Here is an 11,271-nt window from a genome sequence, read left to right on the forward strand (position 1 = left end):
ATGGGTGTTTCTAAAACTTCTGGTACAGAAAGTTAACTATCCAAACAACATGTTAAAACTATCCCGACAATGATCCAAAAACCGGAAGTAGTCAAAAAAATATCCGATATTTTGAAAAAAAACAACTTAAAAAGTAAAAAATGGTGATCTTGCGAAAAAGGTGATTACAACGCCATATTTCAACGAATCAAAACAACTAAAGTGTCATTGGATAGCCCGAACAATGGGCGATCTTATGACATCTCAATGGTAAAAAATCGCTGGTTACGTAATATATTATGAGATGCTGAAAATCTAGTATTTTCCTTTTTGGAGCCTATTCAGACGCTTTTATCTCGAAAATTACTCTTATTTCCTTTCTTAAACTTCTGTTACTTAGAGTCCTAACGCTGGTCTGGGGTGTGAATCCAAATTTAAAAGCCTCAATATAGTATAGTATAAATGGTCCAAAAGGGCAACAATATTTTTAAAAAGTCGAAAAATCGTTATATCTGTAAATCTGCTTCTAGTGGTATAAGGGAGGTAAAACTGTCCAATGGATCTTCCTGAAACTTCTGGTACAGGAAGTTAAGTTCCCATACCACTTGTTAAATCTATCCCGATAATGATCCGTAAACAGGAAGTAGTCAAAAAAATATTCGATATTTTTTAAAAAAAAGACAGTAAAAAAATCGGTGCTCTTTGAACAATCAGGATTTCACCGTCGGGTGTGACCGGATCAAAACATCTAAAGTATCGTTTGGTAGCTCGATAAATAGACTATTGTATGACACGCTTCCTGTCTGATTCCTGAAAGCCGGTTCAGTGCTGCTTGCAGGTCTAGTTATTATTATTATTCCAAATTATTTTTGATTAGATCTCAGCAACTGCTTGTTGGATCGTTATGATTTCTTCGGTTTTACTGGAAAAGTGGGTGTGACTTAGAGGATAAAGCTATTTTAAACTTTAATTTTACCAAAAACTACAATTTTGACAGTTAGGTACCACTTTTCGAAAGCAAATATTATTTTTTTCAAATCTGGTATAACTGAAAGGGTGCGCCCTTTAAAGGCGCACAAAATGTTGGGCCCAGTTTTTTTAATTTCCATTCCGTTTTTGGGCTATTTCGATTAAAAGGTGAAAAAAGGTGTAAAATTAAGCTATTTACAACCCATCCAGCGTTTCATATTTTAAAATATTACTTCGTAACTTTCATAAACTCGTAGCAATAATCTATACGGAGAGAATGTATGTGAAAATTAATTTGTAATATGCGCAGTTGCGGAGTAATGGTCAATTTTGCACGAGTCACTCTTTACGCTATTGTGCCTGTAAAAGAGTCAATTATTATTGGATTTTCATAAAAGTGGCACCATTTGATGCGTAATGTCAATTTTAACTAGGTCAAACCAATTTAACATTTTCAATGTCACCGGAAATGACGTAATTTGGGCAAAAACTGTATTTATAGCCTTCGAAACAAATAATTTATTTAAATGAGTCGTATTTGTTATTTGTTTAAAATTTTGATATTTGATTCAAATCAACTAAAAGAATGAACCCATACGATCATATAGATATCACAAAATGGTTTCTAATAGATACCAAGATGGCGACGATCGGTTGATTTGTATAGAAGTTACGAGGGGGTGAATTTAGGCAAAATTTCAAAGACAAAAGATTAATTACGGATAAAAATTAATTATAAGATATGCATTATATTTGTAGAAAATAATAATTTTCGGGAGAAATAAAGACTGAAACATGTAAACAAAATTTTTCATTTTTTTTCAATTTTAATAAAAAAACGGTCATACCAAGTGCGAACGATCCCCTTAAAAAGAAAAAAAAATTCTTCACGTTATTTTACCATTATGACAGAGAAAAGTCATAATTTTAGTGGAACTGACTTTTCAATACTATTTATAGCAATTGTAAAGTACAATTGAATTTTATATCATTGGAAAGAACACTACAATCTGTACATTTTTGTAACAGAGTAATTCTTTGTATAAAAACATTTTTTTTTTTAGTAATGTGTAATTTTGTAGAGGGTATTAGGATTAACAATAATCCATTAATTGGCTTAGGGAGATGGGCCCTGCTGATTTAATTCAGCTTAGGAGTAGGGTAGCTAATCTTTTAATTGGCTCAGAGTTAAATGGGTTAACTGTCTTCAACTTTGGCTACATCGGCACATGACATCGTGATAATATAAATACTTTTATAATTGTTTCTTTCTTCATCAAACTATTTACATTTAGTAGTATCTTTGTGTTCTTTTAAGACTGTGTTTATTATAGATTGTCGGGGTTAATAAAATACCGTGAAGTAAGTGTCAATCAGTCGGTACCTCATGATCGAGGCTATCTCATGGCGTCAGTTTCGGAACCATTGGTCATAGAGTGCTAGCTAGTCACGCAAATAAAATATTTTGGCGGGAATTTGAAGACATTTATATCTTTCCGTGAATTTTATTACAAAAGACAAGTGCCTTATAAATTATGTATGATGTCTTTGGTGAAAGAAAATGTTATGCACAGCTACCATTCTTTGGTTTGATTGCCAGAAAAGATACAGTTTTTTTCTAACTTCCTGTTTGACGTATAGGCTTCGCATAATATATTTTTTCACATTCTAGCCAACTAGACTTTATTTACAGAGTCACGTTTATCGATAAACAGTTGATTTTAATGCATCAATTCATTGTTCATATTTAAAGGCAAACAAATATTACAGGATGAATTTGTGACCTCACTAAATTTGACCAAATAGTGACTGAATTGGAAGTGCGTAATTATTACAGATGAAAACAGACATGTGAGCGGGTCATGAGAAACAAACAAATATATCAGCGGCCTTATTTCCTGAAGTTGATAAACAACTTCATGCGACCTAATTCTGACCTCTTTTAATCTTCAACTAAAAATTTCCAACCGGCAAAATTATAGCATCGCCAATGTTAATGTACCATTGACTATATGTGCAAGGGAGTAGAATTTTGTGCAGACTTCAAAATTCCCACGTACTCTTCTTTAATTATTCCATTTATCAAGTTTTATTTTACATGCAGGCTTATATTAAAGCTTGTACTTTGTCCAACTATGGATTAGTGGAAATTAAAACAGGGCTAGTGTCTGACAATAGACTACTAGCCCTGGGCTGGTGGATTCAAATTTTGTTTTAAAGGCTCAATACCACTCTTGTTGTATCTGAATAATATGTCCCAATCTTTATTCCGGTCAACAAATTGTACTATTTTACAATATTCCAATTAATTGATGAAACAAATTTCATCTTAACACACCTAATATAACAAATTGGAAAAATTCAACTAAATGATTTGAAAAGCCTGACGTAAAGCTTTTCAAATCTGACTTGAATTTAAAAATATTTTTGAACCCTCTGGACAAGTAAAATAGGATTTAATGGATAATTTACACAACAGGTAGTGCACTAACACATCTAGTACTTAAGCAGTGGACACATTAGCCGAATCATTCGGCCGAATTAATCGGCGCTGAATTTTATTCGGCCGAATGGGTGGACACACTAGCCGAATGCTTCGCCCGATTCACCGGTCGATTGCATCACCTTTCATGTCACATGATTAAACATGGCGGCGTCTATGTCTTCAAACTATCACGTGACTTCTCGATATGAGTGGTGATTGACTAATGAATTCTACATTCGGCCAAATGCTTCGGCGAAGCGGACACACCAGGCGAATATAATTCGGCCGAATATATCAAACCTGTTTGATTTGGGCGAATCATTCGGCCGAATGACAGTGGACACACTAGGCGAATTTCGACGCCGATTGATTCGGCCGAATCATTCGGCTAGTGTGTCCACCGCTTTAGAATAAGGCTTTTTTTTATTTTCCGGAGCTGTCAAGCCAGCAAGAGTGTTATTGTCCCTTTAACGGCCCTGAACAGGGACTCCTGTAATCTGGTAAATAACTCCTGGAAAACTGGAATTTTAAGTGTTCTGAGTTGTGCACACCCTGACATGTGTAGACAATGTCACATATGGGATGGCTGGCTATTTATAGGTTAATGCACGCTACTGCGGCTAATATCTCTCGGTCAACAGCATTGGATATTCTTGTCAGTATGCATTTCTCTTTATATTTCAGTTGGGTAAATTTACCGTCCCCATATTGAAGGAATTCATCAAAAAAGAAAAAATAACAGCCAATGGTAGTAAGAAAGCTGATCTTATTGAGGCAATCAACAACCAATATGGTATTGCCAACTAAAGCATAATTATTAATACATATCAAACACGGACAAATGGGAGGAGAATTTTTCCAATCAGAATTGATGTATGAGACAGTCCCGTGGTTTTCATTCTATCCAAACCCTTGAATTTTGAATATACTTTCTTTTTTAATTCATATATTTTTTCCAAAAACTCTTCCATGTTCCAAAGTCCATCTTCCATGTATGCATTTGAGTTTAGCGATTGTTTTCAATAAAACGATGTATCAAGAGGGAGAGAAATGAGTTTAATGCTAGGCCTCGACTTCAAAATTTCCAAGTCGGTGATTTTTCACACGGTGAAATGGTGCTATTTTTAGCACATAATAAAAAGCCATAAAACAACATGCTATATATTGAAATGTCGATCGGGTTTAATTGGATCAAGGACAGTGACGCAAAGTTCAATGTGACATCGACATTTAATTGGCATTTATACCAACCCACCCCCGTAATAAATCAAGGAACAGTGTAATCTTTATTTATTTATTTATACCATTCATAAAATATAACAATAACAAGAGACATCCCTTCATTCATCGCAGGTACACTATTTTCTTACTTTATTTACAACATCACTCGTCAAAACTCTGATGCAACTGTTGTGGTATGACATCTTTAAATAGTCGATCTTCGTGTTCAAGGGACGTTTTCTGGTCATTGGAGGCAGCGTACTCTATCAGAGCCGACTTTATTACTTTCTAAAGTTCTGGGAACCAGTCACAAAACTATTCTTGGCGTTACGTTTCTGCCAAAACAATCTTTTAATTACCCAGTGCGTTCTGCGTACGTGACGAGTTACATGTAGACCGTTGACTGTTTCTCCATACACGGAGAAAAAGTAGTTCCGAATGATTAACGCATTTAAATAATTCAAAGATATAAAAATTTACAATAATTAACATCCTTCTTAAAGTTAAATTTATCAATAAATTAACTGATGGTATTGATGGAAGGCTGGGGCTATTTGCCACGTGGTAAGACAATCCGGAGACTATTTGCAACATGTGGCAAGTCTCCGTACCGCATTATCAATCGATTTCAATGAAACTTACAGATCACGATAACATTAATAATATCTCAGAGTAGGCAAAATTTTGACCACTTCCGGTTTTCGAGATATCAGGCGGCACGGCTACAGACCACAATTACCAACCGATTTCAATGAAACTTGCAGATTATAATAATATTAATAATATCTCAGAGTAGCCAAAATTTCGATCACTTCCGGTTAGCGGTTTCAGAGATATCAGGTTACCACACATTTCATGTGGCACGACCGCAGACCACAATTATGAACCGATATCCATGAAACTTCCAGAATATGATAACATTAATAATATCTCAGAGTAGCCAAACTTTCAACCACTTCCGGTTAGCAGTTTCGGAGATATCATGTTATAACATATTTCATGTGGCACGGCTACAGACCGCAATTACCAACCGATTTTAATGAAAGTTGCAGATTATAATTACATTAATAATATCCCAGAGTAGGCAAAGTTTCGGTCACTTCTGGTCAGCAGTTTCCGAGATATCAGGTTACCACACATCTCATGTGGCACGGCTACAGACCGCAATTATCAACCGATTTCAATGAAACTTTCAGATTATAATTACATTAATAATATCCCACAGAGTAGGCAAAATTTTGACCACTTCCGGTTAGCGGTTTCGGAGATATCATGTTACCACACATTTCATGTGGCACGGCTACAGACCGCAATTACCAACCGATTTCAATGAAACTTGCAGATTATAATTACATTAATAATATCTCAGATTAGCCAAAATTAAATTTCGACCACTTCCGGTTAGCAGTTTGGGTGATATCAGGTTACCACACATTTCATGTGGCACGGCTACAGACCACAATTATCAGCCGATTTCCAACAGCTTTAGAAATTACGTTCATTTTATTTTTTAAATTGCTTTATCATTAACTGTACCGTCAAGAGCGGCATCTTTTGGTTTAGTACAAGTAATATCTCTGAATCACTTTCGTTAGCAGGAACATGATACTAGCAGTAGTTTCATTTTACTTTTTACAAGTTTCTTAAAACAATTGTTGAGTTGACTAACGTACGTATTTCTAAATTCAATTTCTTGTTCCAGCTTTCTGTTATGTTTCGAAAAAAGGTAGTCACACGTAGAATGGTCGGTAGACTGGTTAAGCGAGACTAATTTCAAAACAAGGGCACGTAACCTATCTTTTACTCAAGAGTGTCTGGATGTTATGGACGACACTTGGAACCAGTTTCAGTCTATTATTTATAGATGATTAAATGGTCATAGCTTATTAAGTACATCATGATTATTGGGCGCCGTTTGTAAAATAATTATTTAATTTTTTTTATAGCAAAAAACATTAGATTTAACTCCGAATATATATATTTAGATAAATATTAGAACAAAAATGCCATATATGTAAATATCAAAAAATATTGTAGCTAAAAGTCGAGTTTTTGGTCTATGGAAAACTTTAAATGTTATATCTTGATTTCACATCGCTTAGTTAAATATATAGCTAAATGTGCTGTTTTTCGTAGGTATAAATGCTAAATATAAATCACTGAAAAATCTAAAGTTAAATATTTAGCTAAATATATAAACATTTAGCTAAATATATAAACATTTAGCTAAATATATAAACATATATATTTAGCTAAATGTTTAAACATTTAACAAAATATTTAGCTAAATATTTATATATCATCAAATCTCTTGTTTTGGTCTTAATATTCAATGCTAAATGTTAAATATGAAAATAGAGACAAATCAAGAAATATTTATATATATTATGTTAAATATTGAGTTTTTGTTGTATTTTTAGTTTAAATATTAAAAGTGAAAAATTTGCACAAAAGTCGAGATTTAACTATATATAGAAATTTAAATTTAAATTAAATCTAGTGTTTTTTGCTATATAAAAAGCTAAATAATTAATTTACAAACGGCGCCCCATACATGATCGTTTATTTAGTGACTATAATTGTGTGAAACTGATTTAAGGCTTCGTATATATAAATATTGTGGCGTAATTGTCGAGATATTTGGAGATATTTATTTATGGTGGGTCACCCTATCATTGATGGAATGAAACTATACATCAAGTTTCATCACTCGCACTTAATTAGAACTAAAGTTATCGTGTTCCAAAGCATCAACCAATCAAATTGCTTATCTCTGCTTACCCCCAGCAGAAAATGCTCATTTTCGAACTCAATTAAAGCATTGACCTAATAAACACCAACACCAAGTTTGAACATTCTAGCTCAATTAGAAGGAGAGTTATTGTGTCCCCAAAAGTGTGACAGACAGACCCATTTTGTTATGGCAACAAATAATTTATTTTCCACAAACTAAGGATTTTTTTTTTCAAAATTGTACTGTTAGATGTAGATCTATCTCATTTTTGACAGTAGGCCTATTGACTCATTTAAATATTTGGCAACAATGAGTCGTATTTTTTTTGGTAATTACTAATTAGTATGAGTTTATATACATATACTGTATTGTTATTATTGGGGGGATCTTTAAAAGGGAGATAACTGGAATGCCGAGACATATTTTATTTACCATCACATTTACCAGCTATTCTTGCGGCAGAAAAGCGGGATAGACATTAGTTTTCACACGTAAATCGCTCGAAGCAAGGCAAGCAATGTTACGGCCCGCTTCCATTTCTTTCGCGCCATAAAACGCAAACCCTTAGGACATAATTGAGGAAGTTACGGTCCGATATGCGTGAATATAAAAAAAAACCCGAGATCTTTGGGTTATAAACATGCATTTCAACTCTCATCAAAATCGGATAAAAATTGTGATCTCTAGAGGGTCTACAACCTAGATATACCACATTTTTACACTATTTGCGTACGAGGGGCTGCCATTTTGTCCGGCAGTTTTGGTCCGAATTTCATGTTAATCTAATAAATTAAACGAAACTAGAACAACAAGACTTAAAAAGGCTTTAATACAAATGACGCCCCCCCCCCCCCAAAAAAAAAATAAAAACAACAACAAAAAACCCCAAGATATATGATACATAAAATGTTGGAATGGGATAGCTAAGTCAAATCCGGGTATCCGGAATTACGTGGTTTCGGGACGATTTGTGGATGTCTCTAACTATGTAGGGGGAGCCACGGTGGCTAGGTGGTTAAGACGCTGGCACGTCGCTCGCTAGCCTGGGCGACCTTCGGTTGCACGGATTTTCGTACTATAGTCGAACCATCTGCATGCGAATGACATTTAGTTCAACCAGTGGTCGTGACCAGTCGTACCATGCGATAAAGCACGGTCGGGATAGTTCAAAGATGGCTGACAAAACTGACACTTGAAAAGATTTTCTGAAAAATATAATAAAATTGCCGATTGCCGTTGGGTTATTTACACCTTGGTCGGTATTATAGGGCCCATGTTAATGCCTGAAAGTTAGTGAATGGGCATTGTAGTATAGATGTTACATATGATTTATTTTTTTTCGTCTTTTTTGATGAATTTGACAGATTAGGATCTTCTTATTCGAATATATATAGGCACACGACAAAAAACTGTACGTGTGAAATGATTTGGTTGGATGACATAATTCCAATGAAAAATATTCTGATATTGACTAATCCTATTTGTAACCTATTTTAAGCTTGCTTTCACATCGCAGTACGGAAAATTAACCAGTTTTTAAAAATACATAAGTAAATAGGAGAAAATATAGCAGGCGGAACAACTGACATGGTCGCCACCATATTGAATAGTCAATGGCTAGGACCATTTGCGTTTGGGTGCTGGTTCAGACTGTAGTCACGACCATAGTCTACATCCGAAGGTCGCCGAGGAGGTCGGGTGTTCGATCCCTGCATTGGCCGAGAAAGTTCATCGGGATTTTCCGACGTGGTTTCTCCTTGTCTGTGGTGCAGAACGGAGGGCTTGACAAGGACAGCTGTCTCGTCCTTCGGATGAGACGAAAAACCGAGATCCCGTGTATACATTGGAATGCACGTAAAAGATCCCTTGGCAGTTGGAATTCGATATAAGAGTAGGCGATAGTGCCGCTGCCCAGGCAAAATTTCCCTCATAGCACACTGTATGGCGTATGCCCGTCTTCATTAGCCCAGTATAGTAGCAGAACAGTAGGACGTTAAACCTCATTTCATTTCTAACTATGTAGTAGTAAACACTTTCTTGAGCCAGGATAATAATCCAGCCTACAAGACGAAAATGCTTAATATTAAAAACACTTTCTTGAGCCAGGATATTATCCAGTCTACAAAACACGTAGCTTAATGGATGGAGGTGAGGTGAAATCCTAAACTAACAGACACAAAATAAACTAGATCTGCTAGGCTTTAGCTTTCATATTCACGGTCAGTTTCTGTCACATGTCATGGGTTATATAAAGAATCTTAACAAGGAAAAGGAGTTATATACGTATATATAGTGAGTAACATTGCACCCGGCAAGAAAAAAAAATCTGGGAAATAACCGAGTCTTGTATTGCTGTAATCGAATTGACTCCCCGTTCCAGAATTTTAATAAAATGAAATGAAATGGGGGTTTAACGTCCACTGTTCTGCTCCTAAACTGGACTAATAAAGACGGGCATACGCCTTACAGTGTGCTATGAGGGAAATTTTGCCCGGACAGCGGCACTACGGCCTACTCTTATATCGAATTCCAACTGCCAAGGGATCTTTTACGTGCACGCCAATGTGTACACGGGACCTCCGGTTTTCGTCCCATCCGAACGACTAGACAGCTGTCCTTGCCAGGCCTTCCGCCCTGCATCACTGACACGGGGAAACCACGCTGGAAAATCTGGATGAACTTTCTCGGCCAATGCAGGGATCGAACACCCGACCTCCAGGCTAGCGAGCCAGCGTCTTAACCACCTAGCCACCGTGGCTCCCCCTACATAGTTAGAGACATCCACAAATCGTCCCGAAACCACGTAATGTGAACATGTGATAATTTTACACAGTTGTAAACGGCAAAAATGGAATCTGCTCCCCCAAAAATATATCCTGGTACCATAGACGACTACTTAATCAATATCCGCACATCGTTCCATTTTCCCGCCAAAAATGGCCGTTATATTGTAAATGTGCAAAATAATCATTTTACACAGTTGTTACTGGCCGAAATGGATTCTGTGCCGTTGAAAACATATATATTGACACCGACGACGACTACTTAATCAATATCAGCACATCGTCCTATTTTCCCGCCAAAAAGGACCGCCATCTTTGAAATATGCTAAGTATATATATGAACATGTGATCATTTTACAAGGTTGTAATTGTCAGGAATGGAATCTGTGACCCCGATAACATATATATTGACTACTGCTTAATCGAAATCAGCACATCGTCCGATTTTCCCGCCAAAAGTGGACGCCATCTTGGAAATATCATCATGAAATGATGGAAAACAATCTGATGTATAGTCATGAACCCTGCCAATATTAATACATTGCCAAATCACGGTTGATATGTCAATAAAATTATAAATAAGGTGAAAATAAAAAAAATAAGTTGGAATATTATCGCAAAATGGCTACCCTCAAATAATGGCCTCCCATACTATGAAGACCTACTCAGAAAAAATGTCAACATTGTTTTTTTGTAATCAAACATCAAAACCTACACAATAAAGCTTATTCCATGATTTCTACCCGAAAAACCGACGGATGGGAATTATGTAACAAACCGGATCCGACTATAATTAAGACAGGCATACACTATACAGGATGCTATGATGTAAATTTTGCCCGGGCAGCGGCACTATGGCCTACTCTTATATCGAATTCCAACTGCCAAGGGATCTTTAACATGAACCCCAATTTATAGACGGGTCCTCGGTTGATCGGCCCATCCGAACGATTAGACAGCTGTTCTTGTCAGGGCCTCCGTTCTGTACCACTGACAAGGGGAAAAAACACTAGAAATGCTGATATTTATGCGTATACATGTATATAGTGAGTAACATTGCACCCGAGCCCCCCCCCCCCCTAAAAAAAATGGGAAATAAC

The 11,271-nt window shown here is 36.0% G+C and overlaps 1 protein-coding gene across 7 annotated transcripts in view; it reads left to right on the top strand.

Moving 5' to 3' along the window:
- Positions 1-4,484, top strand: part of LOC126825389 (X-ray repair cross-complementing protein 5) — a 284,666-nt gene extending 280,182 nt beyond the window's left edge. For all 7 annotated transcript variants that reach the window (XM_050555024.2, XM_050555025.2, XM_050555022.2 and 4 more), the window contains one exon: positions 4,118-4,484. In XM_050555024.2, the coding sequence (XP_050410981.1) occupies positions 4,118-4,240 (123 nt within the window). In that variant the 3' untranslated portion in view covers positions 4,241-4,484. The remainder of the gene's footprint in view (positions 1-4,117) is intronic.
- The last annotated feature ends 6,787 nt before the right edge of the window (positions 4,485-11,271 follow it).

This window comes from Patella vulgata, chromosome 6 (assembly GCF_932274485.2).
Source record: "Patella vulgata chromosome 6, xgPatVulg1.2, whole genome shotgun sequence".
NCBI lineage: Eukaryota > Metazoa > Mollusca > Gastropoda > Patellidae > Patella > Patella vulgata.